This window comes from Triticum urartu, chromosome 2, assembly GCF_003073215.2.
Source record: "Triticum urartu cultivar G1812 chromosome 2, Tu2.1, whole genome shotgun sequence".
In the NCBI taxonomy this organism is placed as follows: Eukaryota; Viridiplantae; Streptophyta; class Magnoliopsida; order Poales; family Poaceae; genus Triticum; species Triticum urartu.
Genome location: NC_053023.1, coordinates 28,666,993 through 28,692,377, shown reverse-complemented (window position 1 = coordinate 28,692,377; position 25,385 = coordinate 28,666,993). Strand labels below are relative to the sequence as shown.

At 44.5% G+C, this 25,385-nt stretch overlaps 1 protein-coding gene and 2 pseudogenes across 1 annotated transcript; 2 read left to right on the top strand and 1 right to left on the bottom strand.

Moving 5' to 3' along the window:
• Window positions 1-3,122: 3,122 nt before the first annotated feature.
• On the bottom strand, window positions 3,123-5,092 carry LOC125534854. Its single transcript, XM_048697925.1, has 3 exons — window positions 4,204-5,092; window positions 3,960-4,100; window positions 3,123-3,659 (listed from the first exon to the last, which is right to left on the bottom strand). Exons 1-3 carry the CDS (start codon window positions 4,282-4,284, stop codon window positions 3,123-3,125), a joined length of 759 nt encoding a protein of 252 aa, XP_048553882.1. The 5' UTR covers window positions 4,285-5,092.
• Window positions 5,093-10,368: 5,276 nt separating this feature from the next.
• Window positions 10,369-14,986, top strand: LOC125535382 (annotated as a pseudogene).
• Window positions 14,987-15,647: 661 nt separating this feature from the next.
• Window positions 15,648-19,797, top strand: LOC125535381 (annotated as a pseudogene).
• Window positions 19,798-25,385: the final 5,588 nt, after the last annotated feature.

Genomic DNA, 25,385 nt, shown 5'->3' with positions numbered 1-25,385 from the left:
TCCTAAAGCAGGAATTCAGACACTCATAGACAAGACAAAGGAGAAGTATGGTGTGGAGGTTGGTAAGATGATGGCATACAGGGCAAGGCAGCAAGCTCTCAGTGTTGTTCAGGGTGATCAGGAAGCCCAGTACACTAGGATTAGAGACTATCTTCAAGCTGTTTTGGACACAAACCCTGGTAGCAGATGCATTGTAACAACTAGAGTTGTTAGAGAGCATCCCAGCAAAAATCCCAGATTTCATAGACTCTTCATTTGTCTTGCAGCCCAAAGGGAGGGTTTTCTTAAAGGATGTAGACCATTCATAGGTATGTCTTTCTCTACAGAAATTTTACACTCACATATACATTGTTGCATCTCTTATGAAGTACTTGTTTCAGGTCTAGATGGGTGTTTTGTGAAACTAAACACAGGGCAACAAATCTTAGCTGCAACTGGCAGAGATGGAAACAATAATATATACCCTCTGGCCTTTGGAGTTGTAGAGAAGGAGGATACACCAACTTGGTGTTGGTTTTTAACACAACTGAAGATAGTTCTTGGTGGAGAATCAGGACAATTTGGAAAGTACACAATAATTTCAGACAGGCAGAAGGTATGTAATGTTGATATCTGTTTCTTTAGTTTCCTTAGTAGTGTATTGCATAACATAGATGTAGTGTATTGCACAACATAGATGTACCAATCTAAATTAGGTGTATCATACATGTAACCAGGGTCTGCTAAATGCCATTGACCAAGTATTTCCCAATTGTCCTCAAAGATATTGTTTAAGGCATATATATGCAAATTTCCAAAGTGCTGTATTTAGAGGAGAAGAACTTAAGCAATATATGGATGCAGCAGCTTATTCATACACAAAGTATGGGTTTGATGAGGCAATGGAAGAAATAATAAAGGAAAGTGAGGATGCTTGGGTCTGGCTTAAGAAAATTCCTGTAGAAACATGGGCTAGATATGCTATGGATACCACTTGTAAAACTGACTTAGTAGTCAACAACATAAGTGAGGTGTTCAATAGGATGATCTTGGATATTAGGGGCAAACCCATTAAAAGTATGGTTGAAGGGGCTAGGTCCAAATTAATGGTGAAGTTCAATGAAAAAAGAACTGGAGGGGAATCAGCCAGATGGACAATTACCCCAACATATATGGAGATGCTAGAGGAGTCAAAGGAATGGGCTAGGAATTGCAGAGCGTTGATGGCAGGGCCTGATCTATATCAAGTGAATAGTGGTGAGAAATCATATGCTGTGAACTTGAAGGAGTGGACATGTGGTTGCAGAAAATGGGACATGAGAGGTGTACCATGTATCCATGCTGTATGTGCAATCTATAAGTCAAAACAACAACCAGAAGATTTTGTCCATGAGTTCTTTAAGAAGCCTATGTACCTAGAAGCTTACAAGCCAATGATATACCCAGTTCCTGGACCTGACCTATGGACAAGAACAGACACTAGAGACATAGATCCCCCTGTGTTCCATAAGAAAAAGGGTAGAAACCAAACTCAAAGAAGGAAGGGCCAATTTGAAGTGCCAAAACCCAAGGATACTTCAAGAGTTGGAACCATCACATGCAGCAACTGTGGGAAGCAAGGGCATAGATACACAAACTGTGGTGATCAATTGAAGCCATCCCTTGCTGCTAGGAAGAACAATCACAAGGTATTACAATGCAAATCCTTGACATGTTTTCTTTGCAATGTTTAGTTTTGTACTATAAAAGTAATGCAAATACTTTACATGTGTAGGAAACAAGAACTGCCCCTCCATCAACACCTAATGCTGCAGCTAGTGGTACCAGAAAAGCAGCAGCATCATCATCTGGTGCAAGAGCTACTGGTGCAGCTAGTGGTACCAGAAAAGCAGCAGCATCATCATCTGGTGCAAGAGCTACAGCTGCAGTCTCTGAAGCTTCTGGTGCAAGAGCTGCTGCTGCTTCTACTGGAAGAACTGTTGCTTCCTCATCTGCTCCAGGAAGAGGTGCTTCCTCATCTGCTCCAAGAAGAGGTGCTTCCTCATCTGCTCCAAGAAGAGGTGCTACTTCTTCATTTGCTCCTCCAAGGCCTGCTGCTGCTAGTGCTTCTGGTTCTACAAGGGTCAGGAAGAAGCCAAGCAAGTTCAAAGACTATTTCTATGCTAGTGGCAATTAGTCAGACCATTAGTTCAGAGACTAATTCTGTATTTTGGGCAAAACTGCTGTGATGTTGGCAAAACTGTTGTGATGTTGGCAAAACTTGCTGTATTTTGTACTTGCTGTGGTAGCAAGATAACTTGTTGTGATGTTGGCAAGCTATGGTAACTTGATATGATGAACTTGCTGTGATAACTTGATATGTTGGCAAGTTAATTTTAGTGTCTACATGGGTTATGATAACTTGCTGTTTGTCAACTTCTAGCCTATGGTTAGCCCATGAAGTTGTTGGTTCATCTTGTCGACGGTTGTCGATAGGCTAGGTTAGCCCATAAAGTTGTTGGTTCATCTTGTCGATGGTTGTCGATAGGCTGGGTTAGCCAATAAAGTTGTTGGTTCATTTTGTTGACGGTTGTCGATAGGCTAGGTTAGTAACCTACCTATCTAGCCTAACCGTAGCCTCTCGACAACCGTCGACGAAAGGAACCTACCTCTCTAGCCTAACCGTAGCCTCTCGACAACCGTCGACGAAAGGAACCTACCTCTCTAGCCTAACCGTAGCCTCTCGACAACCGTCGACGAAAGGAACCTACCTATCTAGCCTAATCGTAGCCTCTCGACAACCGTCGACGAAAGGAACCTACCTCTCTAGCCTAACAATAGTATTACAAACTTTTGCTCCTCTATCAATATGAGAAACCTAGAACACAGTTCATATGATCAACATAAATCCATATGCTCACATCCAACAAACATCTTAGTGTTCAAATATGACATAATAATCCATTACAACTAAACATCACATGACTAAGGTTCAGAAACAGCATAGTTCAACCTTGTTAGCCTCATACATTGTGCCAACAGAAACATTTTAGAATACTCAGTTCAACAGATTAGGATACTTAGTTTAACAGAAACAACATAATTTGCTAACAAGTTCACAACAGATTTGCCTCACAGGAACAACATAATAATCAACTTAATAATCACTCATCACAGAGTTCTTTGATTTTCCTCAACTTAACCTTGTTTGCCTCCCCATCCTTCAGCAAATCAGCTATGATATACTCTAACTTTTTCTTCTCCTTCTTCATCTGTTCAATCTGTTGAAGACCTTCATCTGCTACATGTTTCTTCCAATTGCTAACAAGTTCATCATTGCTCTGCTTAATGACTTGTAGTGATGTCCTCAGCTCAATATTGTCTTTCTCAAGCTTAGCCTTCTCTTCCTGGGCTTGAAGTACAACATTCTCTACATCACCATCCTGCATAATCTTCTGATAGTTCTCCCTCATCACATTCTTGTGAATTGTTGAAAAAAAATTGCTTGTTTCTTTGATGTGGTTGTGGTGCTTCTCTTGGATTAGCTTCTTCTCTTCTCCAAGCTTGACTATGAGCTTTTCTTTAGCATCATTCTCTTTGTTACTCTGCTCATACATGTCCCAAAGTTTGCGTAGTGCATTTTTCATGGGTTCTGGCCATTCTGGGTCAATCCATTGAACCAGACCACAATTGTCTCCTTCCTATAATAATTCAGACAAAACAAAAGTTAACAGCAGCACCACAGATTCAGATAAGTCAGTTAACACCCATATTCAGTTAACAGCTACATATATTCAGTTAACTTAGCTCATTTAACAGCATACACATTCAGATAAGCATTGACACATTCTTTCCTCAAAACACCTGATAAAACAACATCTTCACAAAACTATATACAGAACTATATTCAGTTAACAGGCAAAAATACATATATTCAGTTCACTGAGCACCAAACAAGGATCTGTATAATCTATGACTACCAAAGAGGACCTGCAACTAACCTGATTAGCGCATCCATAAAACCTACGGCCAGTGTTGATTCCTTGAAACACAACAGCCCTATGAACATGAAGGTTGTGACAGCACATCGGTCCTCCGGCAACAATACCGCACCACTCCGGGTCAACAATGGTCTGTGGGATCTACATTAGTGGAACAATGCTCAATATCCCAACTCAAATTCGTGAAAACTAAGCTCAAATCGAAGAAAAACCTAACCCTAAGTCAAAGAGAAATGATACTCACATAGGTCTCCTCCTCGTGCGAGTTGAAGAGGGGGGACACAGAATCTTCGCTACTAGTTTCGCCGTCCTTCCAGGACACCATTGCTGCGGCGGCCGGCGGCGACAAATGGACGGCGGAGGCGGCGGCGGAGGCAGGCGGAGAAGAAGGCGAGACAGAGGGGAATGGACGAACGGGTCGGGCTGGGTTGGCCCGGCTCGTTAAGACAGGTGTGGCGCCGTCTAACGGCGCGCGTCACGGGCGCCGTCTCCCCCTGGCCACGTGGCGCCTGACAGCGGGCCCAACCGGTCAGTTTTCCACTCAGACGCGCCAAACCGTGCGATCAGCGTTTTTTGAAAACTGTCAGCGCAAACGTGGTGGTTTTTTGAAAAAATTACGAAACCTGGTGGCTTTCTGTTTTAGCGTCCCCAAATGTGGTGGTTTTTTGCAATTTACTCGGGATGTTACCTTGAAGATTGTTGCCGGCAAGATTCAGCGTATGGAGGCTTGGAAGCTTACACAACTCTTCGGGGATGGTTCCTGACAGATGATTATCAGCAAGGTTCATCCGGGAAAGAAATGCCAGGTTGCTGACGCATCCAGATAGCTGCCCACGAAGACGAGCGGAGGTGAGGTTAAGAGAGACCACCCGGGGCGGGAACTTGGTGCCGCAAGCGACCCCTTTCCAGCTGCAAAAATCAAGCGAGCCATTGTTCCATGAGTGTAGGATGCCGAGGGGATCGAAGGTGATGCCAGATTTAAAGCAAAGGAGGGCATGGCGATCAATCTGAGACACATTTGCTTGTGTGGCAGCTAATGACGATGTGTTGAAGGAGAAAAGGCTGAACAAAATACAGAGCAGAGACAAGACAGAGGGCATGATGTCGATGTGAAAGAACAGGGGGTGCTAAGGTTTGAGGTTGGATTGATCTTGGGTGAATATGGCTTTTGAAGTAGTACGTACTTGTCTACCACTACCAGACATGGACGTGAAGGTATGCTTAACTGGACACGGCAGGTCGATGTAAACGTGTGTGCAAGGAGGGAAAAGGCAACGAGACTTGTGAATGAAAACGCGTGTGGACTGACTAGCAGAGCTGTGGTGGTGGGTGCAGAGGACTGCCAACAGCAAAAGCGGCATGGTTGACAGCAGCATCGAACTAGTGGTAGGATATAAACAAACGAAGCTCAAGTGGTGAGATCTGGGATTGTCCACCCAAATCGCATAAACAAATCCAAACACTAAATCCCTGTGTTTGGATTTGTTTATGCGATTTGGGTTAATTGAATGGGACAACATGGCAAAACAGGGATTTCGGACGGACAGACGAATCTCATCCATTTCAGCATGGCAGATTGGAAATCTACTGCAAGACTTACCGGAGTGCTACTCAGTCGTCTTCCACGCGCTGGTGGGGACGACGACGGAGCTCGCTGTAGGGAAGCCGCCGCAGGCCGCAGCGTTGGCTAGCCCCGCTAACTAAACTGCCGACGAGCAGCGGCTACAGGCCCGAAAAGGAGGAACCATAGGGGAGGGGCAGCTACGGCCGGTGGTGGCATTGAGATCTGGTGTCAACATTAAAAATGATCAAGGTCATCTTTAATGTTGACCTGCAAATTTGTTTCGTCATCTGTCCGCGGACAAGAGGCAAGTCCACGGAAACGGTTACGGGACTGAACGAAATTCATGCAGACACGACGGATTTCATATAAACCAAGCAAAATTCATTACATTTTTTAACTAAACACTAGTCTACGATCGATCGCGGCGGATCTTCATTGTCTTCCCCATGTCCAGCAGCCCGCTCATCGGACTGCTGTGAGCCCCGGCAGTATATGCTTCAGCGCAAAGGGCGTCTCTTCCCCATGTTCAGCAGCGCCGCTCATTGAAGTGGCACCGCCGGGATGTGCTTCAGCCGGAGGGGAAGGGGACGGCGGTGGCCTGCGGCCGGCCAAGACACCGACTGTATACGCTGGCATCACCTCGACTGCCTCCCATGATCTACTTCTTCTCGATGATGACGGCGGGTGCGGGCATGATAGCCACCACTTCATCGATCTCCGCAAAGCTGGCTTGTTGCTCCGCCGGCAGGGCGCGGTTACGCAAACGTTGACGGCGGATGGCGCATTCGCATGCACGAGAGGAGCGATACGACACGGCGTTGTTCACGACAGCCATGATGCCCGTACCCCCGTAGTCCCCCGCGTGCCAGCCTGGAGCAACTCGCCACTCCTCGGCGAGTTGGCTTGGAGCGCCGAATTGCTGAACGACACACCAGCTTGGAGCTTTTGCCTTCTTGAGCTGGCCTGCAGCGAACTGGAGCATCACGGAGGTGGAGCAGAGAGTTGCATGGCTCGTATAAGGCAGGCTCCACGGGGCACCCAACTGGATTTTATGCCGGAGAACTCCTCTTCCGGCTTGCCGGACGCCATGAAGATTATGGAGAAAATGGTGCAAGGAGGAGATGGGAGCGGAGTGTGGTGCGATTTTTGCACGGCGTCTGGTATCGTTTAAATAGCGGGCGGATGGCCAGAGCCGGTAGACGTTGTGTGTTTAATGACGGGCGGCTCGCGCCGGTTTAATGGAGGAAGGAGGGTAGTCTGTGACTGTTTGAATGCAGCGAGGAGGCGTATTTCAGCCAGGCGTGCAGCGGGTGACGCTCTCTCGGCCAGTGTGCCGCTTTAATGCCGGCAGTGAGAGGTCTCCTAGTTTTTCTCCGTTTTGCCCAAAAAGATGGGCCTGGACCGCCAAGTGGACAGATACATGCCTGCGTTGGATGGCACAACACATCCGTACCACACGGTCTAGACGGTTGCGGGTGGTTTGAGGGTTCGTGTTGGAGATGCCCATGTCCGCAAGTGTCCAGACCAAGCGGTCCGGACGTATTTTGTTGGTTCTATATTGGTTCGCTCGATGGTCTGAACGTCCATTTTCCCGTAAATTAGGGAATAGGCTTTGCAGACGTCTAGACCCCTGCCATGCAAGCGTCTGACAAACCTGGAGCACCAAAAAAAAACACCCTCGCCCGCCACCAGAGCGTCAGTGCCGCATTCATGTCGGCCCAGAGCAAACGCAACCTCTCACGTTGCTCCGGCACTAAAATGGCACGCTGGCTGAGAGCGCCAACTGCGCCACTTCCTGATGCATGCTACTGCTCCGTGTTCAAATGACAACCCGTTCGTTCGCTTCCCTATATTAAACATGTGCAGTTCTTGCCGAGGAACCTGCTCTAGAGCCACCCGTCCATCCGCCTACCACCTACCATTAACCAACTCATCGCTTGCCCTACCATCCGCCCGCTATTGAAACTCTAGGCCCGACCATTATTGCATCCAACCTCCTCCACTCACTTTCTCCTCTTGGCACCACGACCGCCATGGCTCCTCGTGCTCCAAAGCCCTCTGGGATAGCCTCTCGTCCGAGCAGAAGAAGAAGAAGATCATCGCCATTGCAGCCGACTAGCAGGTCGGTGGATATTCGAGCTCACCGGAGGCTACTTGTGGACACCCCAATCGAAGAGGCGGGCGATGACGAGCCAGCGCCATTTTCCTTGCCGGTCCAAGCCGGCATCACCATGGGCGAGGCATGTTCTCACTACACTGAGATGGTGTTGCAAGAATGTCAAGCCATGTTTCGGCAGTCGCGGGCTGACCAGTCCTACAACCTTCGCCTCCTCGACAAGCACCGGGGTACAGAGGAGCAACTAGCCGCCGACACGGGCATCACGTCGGACGTGGATGTGGGTGAGCAGGAGGCACTGCTCCAATCCTACCACACCGCCTGCGACATACGTCATGTCCGCTAGCAGTACCGCATCCATGAAGCGGTGTTAGAAGCTGCATTCAAGGAGATCGATGAGGCGGCGGGTGAAGTGTATGATGTGGACAACGTCGCCAGCTCCGCTACAGCCGCACACCGCCGCCACGGCGACGAAGCCGGCATGTCCGTGGGCGCCGCCAGCAGCGAGGAAAAGTAGAGTATGGGAGGTCGTCGGTGCTCGAGTCCCAGGAAGGCCACCACTCCACCCTTCCCGTTGAAGTTAAGTTTGACGGGCTCATCATCGTCAGCCGATTAGCCGCTTTGCAGGCTACAGAGGCGGAGCTACATTTTCCGGGGCTCATGGCCGCCTGGACATGGGGAACAGGCGTCAGCAGTCATTTAGACTAGGTTTAGAGTATTGTTTAGTTGAAATATATCGAAATGTAATGCATTTGCTTCGGTGTAGATGAAAAGCATCCAGTTTTATACAAAAATTATCCAAGTATGAATGAATATGGTCCGGTTTGTTTAAATATGCATCAAATGTGTTCACATTCGTTAAATTTCTTCCAAAATGTAAGCGGGTATTTTACGAGGATAATTGGATGGCCGTCTCTCGTATCAGTGTCCGTGGATGGATGCAATGTCCATTTTGAGGGTCAGTCCGGGAGATGGCCTAACCATTAAGATGACTCTCTCCTTTTCATTTCCTACAATTTGTAAGTAATTAAATGTTTCTTCACCTAGTAGATCTCCTAAAAGTTAATCTCTTAAAAAATTGTAACACATCTTTTTATACACAAACTCATTGAAAACACATGTTTAAACTTGTTTATGGTAACACATTCACATCACGAAAATCCAATTCGACTCTTGGAAGCATATGTTCATGCGCAGCAAAAATGCTTTTGTATAAGTAAAAATAAACTGTGTGTTCATTGCTACACCCAAATGGCACTGTAATTTTTTAGGGGGGGGGGGGGGGGGGGTTGTGCGGAGTTTTTTGTGGGGGGGGGGGGGGGGAGCTTACGCATTTTAACCCGTGCAAAAATAATAAGTCGAACGCCAAATATTACATTTAACATTAATTTTTTCATCAACAAAGCATTGGGGGGGGGGAGCTTACGCATTTTAACCCGTGCAAAAATATAAATCGAACGCCAAATATTACATTTAACATTAATTTTTTCATCAACAAAGCATTGCTATTCGTTTCACATGAAAGTTGTCAGGCATGCTTGTTACACTAATAAGAACATCTAAAAAACAGATTTTTAAAATCTATTTACTATTTGTTTTGAATTTATTTTTCATCCGACATCGCCACCAGCATTATACGCTTTATCGGCGGGGGGGGGGGGGGGGGGGGGGTGGGGGGGGGGGGGGGGCCGAGGTGGATGGCGAGGCGGAAATGGAGCGACTTCGCCGCTCGACATCGTAGCTCGGCCATGGTGGCGATGAGGAAGGACCATTCTGGCACCATCGACGGGCATGGGCTCGCTCACGGGGCTCCATCTGCTTCCCCAATCTTATGCGGCTCCATTTTCAACCACGGTAGGGATCGGCGACGACGGATAGAGCCTTTGGGATGGCGACATCAATGACGATGAATTTGGCCACCGGAGGAGAAGGTCAGAGAAAGCATGTTGAGGTTGTGGCAAGGCTGAGGGATGGTGCCACGGGCAGCGAGGTGGCCCGAGTGGCTGCCGACCGCAAGGTGGGTGGTATGCAAACATGATTAGGCATGCCAAAAATGATTTGTTTATTTCCAAGGCAATAAAAATAACATTGTTTTGACATGGAAAATGTTGGAATTTTTTGTAGATGAGACATGAAAAAATTAGCAATTTGTTTTCCTACAAACATTTCATAAATTGCCACGGGAACACAAGTTAGGGATTGGCAGGGGGAAATTGAAATTGATTTCCGAAGGCAATAAAAGGAATCTTGATCACCATGTGAAATGTTGGAAACGAAGTGTAGATGAGACACGGCAAAATTACCAATTTGTTTTCCTAAAAAACATTTCAAATTTGCCATGGATAACACTTGTTATCATGCCGTCACAATTTGTTTTCGTAAAAAGCAATTCGTTTTATATACATTGTAATTTTGTAAAAAAAAAGTACTGGTCACACGACAAATTTATAACATTTCCAAACATGGAAATTATATAGATTTTCATAATTTCCACATGACAATTTTATGAATTTTTCAAACATGGACATTTTTATTTATCCATGGAAAGTTTAAATTTTTGTTTTGTAATTTTTGACATGTAAAAAACAATTTTCTAAATTTTCATAGTGTCCAACTGATTTTTTGTGTTTTTTTTTCTTTTCGGCTGAAGGGTGCTCAGTAGGCCTGTCGGGCCGCTAGGATTTCTTCAGTGATAAAAAAGGAAACAGTTGAGGCGGAGCTGCCGTGCATCTCCCAGAGAAACTCCGTGAAGTAGCGGCAGGGATCTCTCTCTCCCTCCCCTCGCCGTCTCTGTTTTTTCGCGCCGGCGCCGGCGGCCCCCTCCTCTTCTTCTGTCAGTCCAGCTACAAAACAGTCGCCGCCGCCCGACAGAAGAGTTCAGCCCACCACTTCTCAAGCAAACCATGTACTGTACCACCTGACAACCGTCTCCTTCGCCCATTGCTGAGGAGGAAGCTGGTGCTGCACATCACATGTTTGTTGTAATGCCCTGCCCATGTTCTTGGTAGAATTCAACGAAGGACCTGCTTAAACCTTCGCCACCTTTTCTCTTTTCCTTCCTCTCATTGGTCCAGGAAGGAGGAGGTGCACGCGTGGATCGGCGGAGGAGCGGAGCTGACGCCTAAACGCGGCTGCCCGAAGGTCTACCTTTACCCCCTGGCCTCCTGTAGCTTGTTTTGCAGCTATACAGAGTCCAGTCCACCATGGTCTCGACCAAACATTCACCGTTTGTTTGCTACTCTCGTTTTGCATCAAACTAACATGGAGGGAGCTGCTGTTGCACATCACATGTTTGTTCTAATTCCATGCCCTTGTTCTTGGTCAAAACCAAGGATGGTTCCTTAACGACGTCCAGCACTTCCTGTTAACATTAGCTCTTTCTGTCATTCCCACGAGCATTTTGTTTCCATCGGTGAAGACCCAAGGGATGGGAGATTCACTCCTCCGGTGTTGTTGCTGCACATCACATGTTTGTTTTAATGTCCTGCCATCGTTCTTGGTAAAAAGCAAGGATAGCTACTTGCTTAACAAAGTCTAGTACTTCTTGCTATGTGTTTACATTAGTTTGGTCAAGAGATGGAAGATAGACTGGATGTCTGAATCCCACTTCTGTCGACCTTTATCTATATAACTGAAAGCGTTCAGTAGAGTTGTGTGGCCAGGTCACTCTTGACCGATCTGCAGTAAACGTGTATTAGGCCCTCATCTGAACCAAAAACTGGTCTCGGATTAGCACTAGCAGCAAGACATAGCAAAATAGCAAGTGCTGATGTACCCAACTTCATGGACCAGTCTCTGCATGACTTTTTCTCTCTGCTTTTTCGTCGAGTCACCGTCTCATTTCTCATCCACTTTTTGTTCTATCACTGAGTGTTGGTCTGTGACATGTGATGGAGATTACAGGCAAGTCAACACCAAGTCAAGTAAAGGTACCAGAAAGACCGCACCAAACCCACTAGTCTGGTCAAGTGTCCTAGTCTTCTTTGGGAGACACATATAGCACAGGGAATTCGGACAAGATGCGCTGCATTCGACATGGCACCCGCAACAACTCTCTTCTCTCTTTCCCCACATGGCATCCTCGTTCTCTTCACCCATCTTCTCATATTGTTCTTGTCCAACACCGTCGCACAATCCGTCAGCAACGGGTCCGAGGTCGACCGGCAGGCCCTCCTCTCCTTCAAGTCCAGCATCTCCAGTGATCCGCGTGGTGTCCTGTCATCATGGAGCACCTCGACCAGCTTCTGCAGCTGGAGAGGTGTCACCTGCGGTATTACTCTTCCAACTCGTGTGGTCTCGCTGAACTTGAACTCTAGAGAACTTACTGGGCAGTTATCTCCTTGGATAGCTAATCTTACGTCACTAGAACAGTTAGACCTTTCAGAAAATCTCTTCTCTGGAGGCATTCCAGAGGAGTTAGGCACACTTCGACAGCTACAGTTTATGATCCTTTCAAGGAACAACCTTGTAGGTACCATTCCTAGATCATTAGGCACTAGTAGATCTCTTAAAAGTGTTGATCTCTCATTAAACCAGCTTGTCGGCCCTATCCTAGATTTCCATAAGATGTCAGCCCTTCAATTTCTTGATCTTTCAAGTAACAACATTTCTGGAAGCATACCTTCATCATTGGGAAATGTTTCTTCTCTCACAGATATACGGCTTGACACAAACATGTTATCGGGATTAATTCCATCATCACTAGCAAATGCATCGAACCTCCAATATATTGATCTTGGACACAACTTACTAAAGGGACGAATCCCATCTCTAGGATCTCTATGTAACTTAACCTTTCTAAATTTAGGAAATAACTTCCTACAAGCTGAAGATTGGGAATTCCTTGTCTCTTTGACAAACTGTGCGCAACTTAAAATATTGGATCTAAATGGAAATGCCCTGAATGGAAATATCCCTATATCAGTTGGAAATCTTTCTAGAAGTTTAGTGCGTTTAATTCTTGAAAAAATCAAATTGCCGGCACAATACCAGTTGAGATTTTTAACCTTCGAAGCCTCCAAATGCTTGCTATGGGCCAAAACTTGCTTTCAGGTGTTATTCCCTCTCTTATTGGGAATCTAGGCCATCTGATTGTCCTAAACCTATCAGGAAACAAATTTTCTGGCCAGATCCCATCTACAATAGGTAATCTTTCTCGGCTGAACAAGCTTTATCTACACAACAATGAGTTGAGTGGGAACATCCCAGCAACTTTAGGAAATTGCAATCAACTGTATATGCTAGAATTATCTTTTAACAGCCTTGAAGGACCAATACCAAGTGAACTCTTCAATGGCACAACCCTAATCGGTTTGGATTTGTCAAACAACTACCTTACAGGATCAATACCACTACAAATTGGTGGATTGATTCAACTTCTCCGACTCGATATTTCCTTCAACAAATTGTCTGGTCAAGTTCCACTTTCATTTGGCGAATGCGTTGAACTATCTTCTCTCAGATTGAGAAGTAACATGCTTAATGGAAGCATACCTCGATCATTCAGTAACCTGAAGTCCATCGAGCAGATTGATCTTTCCCAGAACTCCCTTGTTGGAAAAATTCCAGAGTTCTTTGCAAACATGGATTATTTGCAGCAACTTGATCTGTCTATGAACTACTTTGAAGGGCCGATTCCAACTGGTGGCATCTTTCAGAATCATAGTGTGGTAAACTTGGAAGGCAATGATGAGCTTTGTGCAAGTGCAGCCACCACCTTATTCCAGTTTCCACTTTGCCCCATGTCGTCAGCTGTTGAGAGGAAGAATGCACTCCTATTGGTGAAAATAATTCCTCCCATTGCTATTGCCTTGCTCTCCTTTATATGCTTTGTCTTCACTCTTCTGAAGAGAAGGCAAGCACAAGCAGCTCCATGCTACAAGGAGACAATGAAGAAGGTTTCATATAGTGACATCATTAAAGCTACCAGCTGGCTCTCTCCAGTTAACAAGATCAGCTCAAGTCGCACAGGTTCGATCTACATTGGAAGGTTTGAGTTTGACACGGACCTGGTCGCCATCAAGTTATTCCATCTCGAGGAGAATGGTGCACATGACAGCTTTGTTGCCGAGTGCGAGGTGCTGCGAAACACCCGCCATCGCAATCTTGTCAAAGCTGTAACTGTATGCTCGACAGTGGACCTAGAGAACAATGAATTCAAGGCTATAGTTTTCGACTTCATGGCCAACGGAAGCCTGGACATGTGGTTGCACACGAAGCTACACCACAATAGCCCCAAGAGAGTATTGAGCTTGGGCCAGAGGTTAAGAATAGCTATGGACGTAGCGTTGGCTCTGGATTATATGCACAACCAGTTGACGCCCCCTCTAGTCCACTGTGATTTGAAGCCAGACAATGTTCTTTTGGACTATGACATGACCGTGAGAGTTGGTGATTTTGGGTCAGCGAGGTTTCTCTCTTCAGTTCCTGGTGGTCCAGAAGACTTGGTTGGTGTGGAAGGAACAATTGGATACATCGCACCTGGTGAGTTCAACTTTGTTTTGAGTATTTTCTTATTTTTTTTTCTCCTGTAGTAACAATAATGCCATAACTGATTCTACAGAGTATTGTATGGGATACCAAGTCTCGCCAGGATGTGATGTATATGCTTTTGAAATCCTCATTCTAGAAATGCTCACCGGAAGGCGACCAACGGATGCAATATTCACAGATGGCCTGAGCCTGCACAAGCTTGTGAGCTCAGCATTTCCAGGCACACTTGGAGAGGTTTTAGATCCCCATTTGTCCCACGGTCACACGCATCCATGTGACAAAGTGTTTATGAGGAGATGTATGGTACCCTTGGTTGAAGTTGCCCTCCTGTGTTCCATGGAATCGCCTAAAGATCGACCGGGAATGGGAGAAGTTTGTGCCAGAATTTTGTCGCTCAAAGAGGCGTTCTTTGAGTTCTGCTGATTAACCTGCAGATCTACATGTTCTTGAATAAGAGTATACGGTGTGAATATCTTTGCTGTAAAAATTGGTTCTACAGACCACATTTTAGTGTGGGAAGATCATCAGAAATCTAGTTATCAAAATATTGAATTCCTAGAAAGTACATGTTCAGTATTGGAGCTCCCTATGTTGGAAAAACTAGTATCTGTATTCTATTAGACATGATATTTTAGAAACTGAGTTCATGTGATCCCAATTATTAATCTGCGTACTCAGAGAAGTATATTGCAGTACATATGCGCATTTGCACGTCTTTGTGAGATTGTATTATTAATAATTCATTGCCCTGGATTTCTGAGAACTGATTTTTGGTTCTTGATAAAAATGAAGTTTAAACAGTACACCTGTTAACCTGTCTTTTGAACTGATACACCTATTAGCTTTCATATGGTTGCAGAGTATCTCCAACTGAACCTACTTGTCCGCGGACACTTTTGAACCCTTATTTGTTCGTGTGTATGCAGTTGTATCCCCCTAAATTATGCGGGCACATGCATATCATTGATGGGGAGGGAGAGCGAAAGTGATCCGGGGTGAGCTGCATCCGATGTGGCGGTGTGTCCGGATGTACGATTTGATAGCTCTAGTTGGATGGTGTTTTTCTTTCTCTCTTATCCAAGAAAATATCGTCCATCCGAACATATGAGGAGGAAACAGGAGTCGCGGTGATTCATGTATGAGCTCATGCTCATGTATGCCTGATGAACAGTAAATTGAAAAATATTAAAAGATATGAACTTTTCTAACATCAAAGATGCTTGCTGCACAAAATTTTGTGATGTTTGGACATTTAAGGACCTGAAAAGAAAAAAAAACCCAGCTCCAAACAATGCTCCTATTCAAAGTTTTTTTCACGGTTAAATATGCTTTTGTCACGACATCATGGAATGTCCGAACACCACGAATGTTGCCAACCACATCACACGCTAGGGCATCTTTCGATGCCAAAAAAAAAACAGTTTTCTTACGCTATTTTATTTGATTTATTCACTGTTTGTCACACTCATCCAGCTGAAGATGCTCTTAGTTTCAGTTGCGGCTAGAGACACTGAGGCCGATTTCAATGCACCTCAACCAGTTACCAGTCCCCCTCCCCTCGCCGCGTCGATTCCGCGCGGATCGCCGCGCCTCCCCCGGGGTTCCTTCTTCCCGGGCCCGCAGCCGCAGCTCGTCGGATTCGATCCGCTGTTCAGTTAGCGGGGCTAGCCCTCGCCGCGGCGGCTCCCGGGCGCACGGGAGACGAGTGAGCAGCATCTCGTAGCATCCGGTAAGTCCTCCGGCAGATTCCCAATCCGCCATGCTGAAATGGATGAGATTCGGCTGTCCGTCTGAAACCCCGTTCAGTTAACCAAGCATTTTTCAATCATCAAGCATGATAGCGCAACGTTGACTGAATTGCAATGCAGCGTCGTTGTTGCTGCAGAGGAAGAAGGGATGCACGAGCGAGCCGTTTGGATTTGTTTGTGCGATCTGGGTGGACAAACGTGTCGTCCGAAGGGATCTCACCACTCCAGCCAGAGTTCGATGCTGCTGTTGGCAGTCCTCTGCACCCACCACAGCCAGTTCTGCCAGTCGCAGTCTGCAGCAGTCCACACGCGTTTTCGTTCAGAGGTCTTTGTTCAACTCCTCTGCTTGTCCTTTCCCTTGCTTTGCACACACGTTCACATTGACCTGCGGTGCAGTCAAAAGCCTGCCTTCTGGTCCATGTCTGGTACCCAAATCCTTCAAAAGTCATCCTTCACCCAAGATCATACAAGCTCAAACCTTAGCACTCCCTGTCGTTCTTGCACATCGGCATCATGCCCTCTCTCTTGTCTCTACTCTGTATTTTGCTTAGCCTTTTCTCCTTCGACACATCGGCATTAGCTGCATCACAAGCAAACATGTCCGAGATCGATCGCCAAGCCCTACTGTGCTTCAAGTCTGGCATCAGCTTCGATCCCTTTGGCATCGTACACTCATGGAGCAATGGTTCGCTCAACTTTTGTAGCTGGAAAGGGGTCACCTGCGGCAAAAAAATTCCACCACGGGTGGTCTCTTTGGACCTCACATCTGCTCGTCTCGGTGGGCGGTTATCTGGATGTGTGGGTAACTTGACTTTTCTATCCTTGATGAACCTTGCCGATAATTATCTGCCGGGAACCATCCCCGGAGAATTGGGTAAGCTTCCAAACCTCCATACAGTGAATCTTGCTGGCAGCAACCTGGAAGGTAACATCCCTGAATCACTAGGCACTAGCAATTCACTTAGCTATGTCAATCTTGCAAACAACAGCCTTACCGGTGGCATCCCTGTCTCACTGGCCAATAGCGTCTCACTCAGTACACTTATACTGTCACGTAATAACCTCTCTGGAGAGATCCCTTCTGTTTTGTTTGATAATTCATCTAAGCTTACCGTGGTTGATCTCCAGAAAAATTCTTTCACTGGTCCCATCCCACATTTCCATACGGTCGCAACTCTCAAATTTCTTTGCCTGACAGAGAACTTCCTCTCCGGAAGCATACCTCCATCATTAGGAAATGTTTCTTCCCTCAGTTCTATATTCCTCGGCCAAAATAGGTTATCTGGATTAATTCCAGAGACTTTGAGTCACATTACAAAACTGCTTGAGCTTGATCTAAGTTTCAACAGTTTATCAGGGAGTGTCCCGTCGTCTATTTACAACATGACATCACTAAGGTACTTTAGCGTAGGCAGCAATACACTTGTTGGACAGATACCATCTCAAACCTCCAGTTGCTTATCCTGGGAAGCAACAGACTGAAGGGCCTGATCCCTGCTTCACTAGCCAACATGTTAAATCTTCAAATACTTGATCTTTCAAACAACTCGTTACATGGCTCTGTTCCATCTCTTGGTTCGTTGGCAAACTTGCATGAGTTGGATTTAGGGAGTAACTTGCTAGAAGCACATGACTGGTCATTTCTTACATCTCTAGCAAATTGCACCCAGCTCACAAAGCTGTCCTTGAAAGGGAATGTTCTAAATGGCAGCCTACCTATATCAATTGTTAATCTTTCCAGGAGGTTAGAATATTTATCGCTTGGGTCAAACCAAATTTCAGGCTCCATACCTGTAGAGATTGGCAATCTTGTTAATCTCTTTTCGCTTGGGATGGACAGCAATTTTCTTTCTGGAAGCATACCTTCTTCCATCGGCAAGCTACGAAACCTCTATATCCTAAATCTGTCAAAGAACAAATTATCAGGTCAGATTCCTCCCTCAATTGGTGATGTTACTCAACTTGCTGAACTTTACCTTGATCACTTGATGGTAACAACTTGAGTGGAAATATACCTGGTAGTTTAGCCCAGTGCATGGGGCTTTTTGAACTAAACTTGTCTCAAAACAATCTTGATGGCTTGATACCAGTCAGACTTTTTGCTGACCTTCTATTCGCCTGGAGTCTGGACTTCTCACACAACAATCTCACAGGGGAACTACCACCGGTACTTGGTACATATGGCATTGGTAGTGGTCTAGTGTCCCTTCACATGGAAGGAAACAGGTTTCATGGACAAATTCCAGAAAGATGGCATCTATTAGTATCAACCCGGCAGATTAATCTTTCTCACAATGGCTTATCTGGTGTCGTGCCCAAATTCTTTGAGCAACTTGATAAGCTGGAGCAACTTGATCTCTCTTACAACAACTTGGAAGGGGCTGTTCCTGCAAGTGGTATCTTCACGCATTCTGCTGCAGTAGTGTTGGATGGCAACAAGGGACTCTGCTCAAATTCCCCCAGGCTAGCGTTACCAATTTGTCCTGGCATCTCAGGTTTAGCAACTAAAGTGAAGCATCATCTGTCATTGCTGGTGACCTCGCTGCTAATTGTACTACCACCACTTACTATTGGTTCCCTAGTCTTGATATGGTTTATGCTCACTATTTGGAAGAAAGGGTCGTTTCCATTTTCACGATGGGATCTTGTGTCCAAGATGTTTCCTAATAGAAGAGAAGTGCATACAGCCCCGTGCCATGACGAGAAGAAGCTGAAGAGAGTGTCATACGAGGACATTCTTAAAGCTACCAACTGGTTTTCTTTGGTCCATACTATCAGCTCAACTTGTACTGGTTCAGTTTATGTTGGTAGGTTCAAGTCCGACAAGAGCCTAGTTGCCATCAAAGTATTCAACTTGAACGAACCTGGTGGATATGAGAGTTACCTTATTGAGTGTGAAGTGCTCCGAAGCACCCGCCATAGAAATATAATGCGACCTGTGACCCTATGCTCAACATTGGATTCACAAAACCATGAGTTCAAAGCACTAATCTTCGAGTTCATGGTTAATGGAAGCCTGGAGGCATGGTTGCATTCTGAGCAGCACAATGGAATTCTAGACAAAGTGCTAAGCTTTGGCCAGAGGATATGCATAGCAGCAGATGTGGCTTCCGCTCTTGATTATGCCCACAATGAACTGACGCCTCCTTTGATCCATTGTGATTTGAAGCCAAACAATGTCCTTTTGGATGATGACATGACTGCGCGGCTCAGTGACTTTGGCTCAGCAAAGTTTCTATCACCAGGTCTAGTAATTCCTAAAAGCCTGCATGATGTTGGAGGGACAATTGGATACGTGGCACCTGGTGAGCTTTACCTTTTCCGTTTCCACTTAATTATAGTTTGTCTTGTATATGTGTATTATCTTAACGTATTACTTCTTCACAGAGTACAGAATGGGCTGCGAGATCTCCGTAGGCGGTGATGTGTATAGTTTCGGAGTGCTTCTACTGGAATTGCTTACTGGAAAACGACCTACTGATGATATGTTTGTGGATGGACTTAGCCTTTGTAAGTTCTGTGAATCTAAGTTCCCAGACAGAGTTGCAGAGATTCTTGATCCTCATATGGCGCATGAGGAGCATCAAGGGTGCGCAGAAGGATGGATTCAGAGATATATTGTCTCCTTGGTTGCCCTTGGGCTGTCATGTACGGTGGAATCTCCGAAGGATAGGCCCGGAATGAAAGATGTTTGTGCAAAACTTTCTGATATTAGAGCCTCTTTTCTTTAGCTGTCATGATGATTAATGAATATATCAATTATGTTAGAGCATACTGATTCATTATATTAAGAATGTGTTTTTTTACTGGTACAGTGCATATTGTACCCAATCTATTTGACAAACTGAAACGAACTGTGTATGCGATTTGCAGTTAGTCATAGTAGGATATTGGAAATATCAACCATTCTTTGTTCCAGAGTTGTTGATTATTTTTTATTTTGATATTGACGTGTATGTATTGTCAAATTCTTGCACTAATTTATTTGCAAAGGGTGTATGTAAAGGTGTTTTCCGATGAAATAATATGTTTAATTTACAGCTTGACGGGTAATATTCGAAGGATATGTCTTAAGGTTGCATCCTGCATCAGTAGCCAATTATAAAGTAAACAAAGATATTCATATGACATAACGAACAATCCTCTTTTGCTCTCAAAGACTCAAACTTTTATCTCCTTGTATGAATGAGGTTGCATATGCTTGAGTTATACATGGCCTCTAGCCATTATTGTTAAATATTGAAAGGAATGAAATTCCTGAATAAGTTTTTTACGTCAGGAGAGGAACACTAAAGAGACCCATGATGGTGTTACTTGAAAGGGATGAAATTACTGAATAGGTAGACAAGTATGGGCAAGACAGATAAAACTTCTTTTTTTCGCTGGAGATGACACCAAAGACTGTTGACAAAAAAATTAGTAACATAAAACTAATGTTGTACGATCCATCATTGCACTGCCAGTGCGAAGGCATTCATTTAAGCCAATCTTGAATCTCCATGACACTGTTCTTCGGTAGGTGCAGTGTGAGTGTGTGCCCTTATACTCACTGTTTTTCCAAAACCATTCTCGTAACCATTTAGGTTTTAATATGAAATGACCTTTTTTCTAGCAAAGTTTTCATTAACGCAAGCCGCGCCGGGGGGGGCGGGGGGGGGGGGGGGGGGGTGTTTGATACTGTACGTTTATTCACAAAGCTACACAAACATATATGCAAACTTGATTAGGATAAAACATTTATAATGATATGATGTAATTATAGTTGGAAAAAAATGTGTATTGGTTGATTACTTACTGTCGGCAGTTCCAATAAGCATGAGTTGGCGAAAAAGATCCATATAGTGAATAGAAGCTTGTTGAATGGCAAAGAAAAAAAACAAGGGACACGGTGATTTCGTTACACAAGAAATGCAACTTTGCCAAAAAGATTGGTAACAACTGAATCCATAAAGTGATCACTTATGCTTCGATGTACCCCCCCCCCCCCCCCCCCCGCGCGCGCGCTAAACACATCAACGGTGGAGATCTCTTCATACCCCGTCATAATAATGGGTAGGTTGGTCTTTTTTAATAGCATGTAGTCCGTGCCGAGCGCGATACGCGGCCTGTGCATGTACCGCCCCTGGGCCGACCCATTAACGTTCAAAAAATAAGTGCCCAACGAGATTCAAACCCAACACCTATACCCTTAGTACAACCGCAGTAACCAACCAGACTATTTTCTTTTTGTGTCTAGTCACCTTCTTTTTTCTTTTTTAATTGCAACACTAACCAACACGAGTCTACTTGATTTTTTTTCGGTTTTTGTTTGGCCAATTTTCTTCTATTTTTTATTTTTCTCTTTCTTTTTTTAAAAAAAATTCACGAATTTTCCCTTAAATCTGTGAACTTCAAATTCGTGAACATTGTTTTCAAATCCGTGAACTTTTTTCCAAATCCGTCAACATTTTTAAAATTCATGATCTCTTTTCAACTTTTATGAACTTTCCTTTAAATCTCAGGATCTTTTTTCAAATTCAAGAACATTTTTCTGAAAATTGATGAACTTTTTTCAAATCCACGAATGTTTCGGCTGGCCCCACAGGCGCCAGACGGGAGTGATGCAGTCGCCTCTTACATTTTATAAACATTTTTCTAAAAAAACGTGAACAACTTTTAAACATGTGAGTATTTTTAAAATGTCACAATCAATTTTTGAAATGCTATGAACTTTTCTACAAATAATTCGAACATTGTTTTTATATTTTCATGAACATTTTATAAAATTTCACGAAATATTTAAACATGAGATCATTTTTGAAAATATACGACTTTTTTGGTTAGATGATATGAACTATTTTTAAAATTAAGTTAACAAATTTGCACTGCACATTTTTTAAATACACCGTGAATTTTTTTAAAAAAATTAAGCAAATGCTATGTCTAGTTACTGTGAGATGGTACTAGCGCTCGCCTATAGAGTTCGCCCGAGTGGGCTAGTCCATTAGGAGCTGTGCACGTGGGTATTTTTCAAAGCTTCCCTAGACCGGCACAGACCGGTGTAGGAACCTTCCGCCCAGTTTTGGGAAGGTTTTGCAAGTTTTATTTTTATTTATGTTTTTATCAGTTTATAATGAATTACTTTTTTTTCAGTTTTCTCTTTTTTTCAAATTTTCAAATACATGTCAACTTTTCTAAAATTCAAGTTAATCATTTTCTCTATACGGGCTGGACATTTTCTAGACACATGTTAAATATTTTTTCAAAGACACGATGAATATTTATCTGAATACATGTTGACCATTTGTGAAAAGCTGAACTTTTTTTAATACCCAATGAACATTATTAAACACAGGTTGAACTTTTTTCAAAATCCTGTCAACATTTTTTTCTAAAATTGTGCAAACATTTCAAAACAGTTTATCAACATTTATTGATAGAAGTTTGTGAAATTCAAAACATGTATTCATTTGAAAAGTACTTGACTGATTTGAAAAAACTTCATGAATTTAAGAAAATGAAAAAGAAAAGAGAAATGAAAATAGAAAAAAACGAAGAAAAAAAGGCAAAACAAAACAAAAATAAAATAAAACCAGACTGCCAACAAGAAGAATAAAAGAAGTAACTATTCACAAAAAGTGAGCTGTCCCAGTTGATTACAGCGGGTGAAAGTAGGCCGCGCTTTTAGATGTTTTACTAGTAATTTAAAATGTCTTGTATTTATTTACAGAGGGAGTATAGATTAACCAGATTATTTGGCTACTAGGGGACCTATGCCCCCCCCCCTCCCCCTAAATTCTAAAGCGCGGCCTACAAATTTATTTTTTCTACTGGTGCAAGTTTGTTGGCTTTCGGACACGCTGCTGGCGAAGAGCAAGATGCAATTTGACAAGACTATGAGGTACACGACACCACGAACATCATTTGGGGCAACAACAAGCTGTTCTCCAGGGTTGTCACATTTTAGTTCTCAAGCTGATGCTTGTGAACCATAATGTGGTGACGACCTAGGGTTGCAATTGACCAAACCGTGACATTGGTTTCTCGTCCAAAATTGCAGCGTGAGGGCATGGCGACAGCGAGGACCTCAACAATATTGAGACGTAGCTTGATCGCCCGTGGGTGAACCACTCCCACGTCATGTTTATGCAGAGTTACCTTGGCAAGCTCGTGGAGGGTAGGGATTGGGTAGACTGGAAGGGCTGGGCGCCCTTGAACAAGGACAATCAGGTGAAGTCGGCCGCCGTGACGTTCACCTGTAATACATGGAATACAGGAGCTATGGCCCCTGGCTACCTCCAAGGTGAAGCGTCGCGTCAAGTGGAGTGGCTATCACCGTGTCATCCATGCCCGCGACGCCGCCAAGTACACCGTTGAGCGCTTCATCATCGGAAAAGAGTGGCTGCTTGACCGTCAGGTCTTCTTCAAACCTGCAAGTAGCTAACTAGCTCGATCGTTCAGCAGCCAAGTGACTAGTACAACCTGTTCCGAATTATAAGACATCTGAATATTTTAATATAAATTATATATGGACTAAAACGAGCTAATAAACACACTAAAATATGTCTATATACATTTGATTTAGAAAAGGAAATAGAATATCTTATAATTCAGAATGAAGGGAGTATGCCAACTAAGTGAAATGTGTATGTCAAGTCATACTAGCGACCATATTGAGGCGCTTAAGCTACTTTAGTAATTGTATTTAGGGTACTCTGAAGTACAGTGACCAAAGTGAGACACTGACTCGAATCCAGTGACTATAGATGAAAATTTTCTCTTTAGTTATCTTGCAAAAGTATGTGGATGCAGTCAATAGTGGTTTTGTTGGGCAATAATGGGCATAGTTTGCTTTTCTTTGTAAGTACGAATAGCAATGTCAGTGAAAATGTGAGTGTAGGAACACCAACCTATCCATCTAAATACTTAACTATATATATATATATATATATATATATATATATATATATATATTCTTAAGAATCTTAAGAATAACAGGATGAAATAATTTCCACTCTTGAATAACTTTATAGATTAACTTTATAGATTTGTTTCATGACCATCTTTCCGCCAGTTAGATGTGGTAGGCGATCCTTAGTATTGATCTTTGCTAGTGTTGTGCCGACATTCTTCATTTGTTTCAACATATGATTCTACGTGAACATAGATGCAACATTATTTGAATTTGTTATTATGATGGTACATGGTGCAGTTACGTCTAGTAAAACAACGTGCAAACATGTGTAGAATGTCAGCCCGACCCCCGCGTCGCTCTCACGGGCGACACGGGGGGGAGACCCAGCCGCCGGTTATCTCAAGCCCCTCCCCTCCATCCCCCCCTTGCCGTCGCCGGAGGAGGCGACCGGGCTAAGCCCGTGCCGCGGACGGCGGCGGAGGGGCGAGCTCTCTCTCGCGGCGCGGCGTTTTCCCCTTAGATTCAAGGCCGAGGCGGCGGCCGGCCATGGCGTTTGCGTGGCCTCCATGCGCGGCGGTGTGTTGTTGGCTACCGACGAGGCGCCCCTGCTGCTCCCGATGCGGCGCCTGATCCGCACACCGCCCTGATCTGATTTGGGGTGCCACGGCGGCGTGGGGGTTGCAGGCTCGGCCTGGTTTAAGGGGGCAGTCCTAGGGTTCCTCAAGTGACAAGACGAAGATCTGCCTGACACTTGTCCTTCTTGATCTGGTCAGAGTGGCGGGTTCCGGAAGGCTCCTCCTGCGAACTCCCATGGGCGCGTTATGCCTGGAGATTGCTGGATCGGATGGGATTCAGTCGTGCCCATTGGTTCTTCGTTAAGGAGCGAGCGGTGCGAAGCTCTACTATTTGTTGCCATCATGGGATATGTTTAGTTCCATTGTGAAGTCAGAGGCGAAGAATGTCATGGAAGCCGGGATCGAAGGACTAGTAATGGTGATTGGAGCCTTTGTGTCGATGAGGAACTTGCTTGGAGTTTCGGATTTTGTAGCAGCGGTATTTAAGTGGGGGCGGCAACACAGGTGCAGTTCAAAGTCTTACCTCTCAGGGTGAAAATCCAAGGTCTGGCCTTAATTGGTTGTACCTGACAATGGTCTTGTTGAAGGCATTGTTTTGAGAGCCGGGACTATCTTCGGGGTGAAAACTCAAGATCTACAATCGGGTGACGACGGCGCTTGTGCACTGTTTCCTTCTTTGAGGCGTCACTTTTGGAGAACTTGGACTTCAGGTGTTATTTTGATGGTGCTTGTACTATTGCTGCATGGACTGTAATTCTCTTGCGGGGCTTTTCTTTTTTAGCCTTTTCTTCTTCTTTTTTGGCTATGTGCATCCGTAATGCCATTAGGGTGTTGCGTTATTGTAGAGGTCAGGTGTAATTGATATCTTCACGATATTAACATATTCCCTTTATCAAAAAGAAAAAAACTATGTAGAATGTTGTCATCGTCATTGATTTAACAAAAGGAGGTCGATAACTGCCACACGTGTGGCAGGAAGGGAGACGCACCACACGTTCCTAATGCAAATAGATTGTCACGTCATCGCATGCATGCAT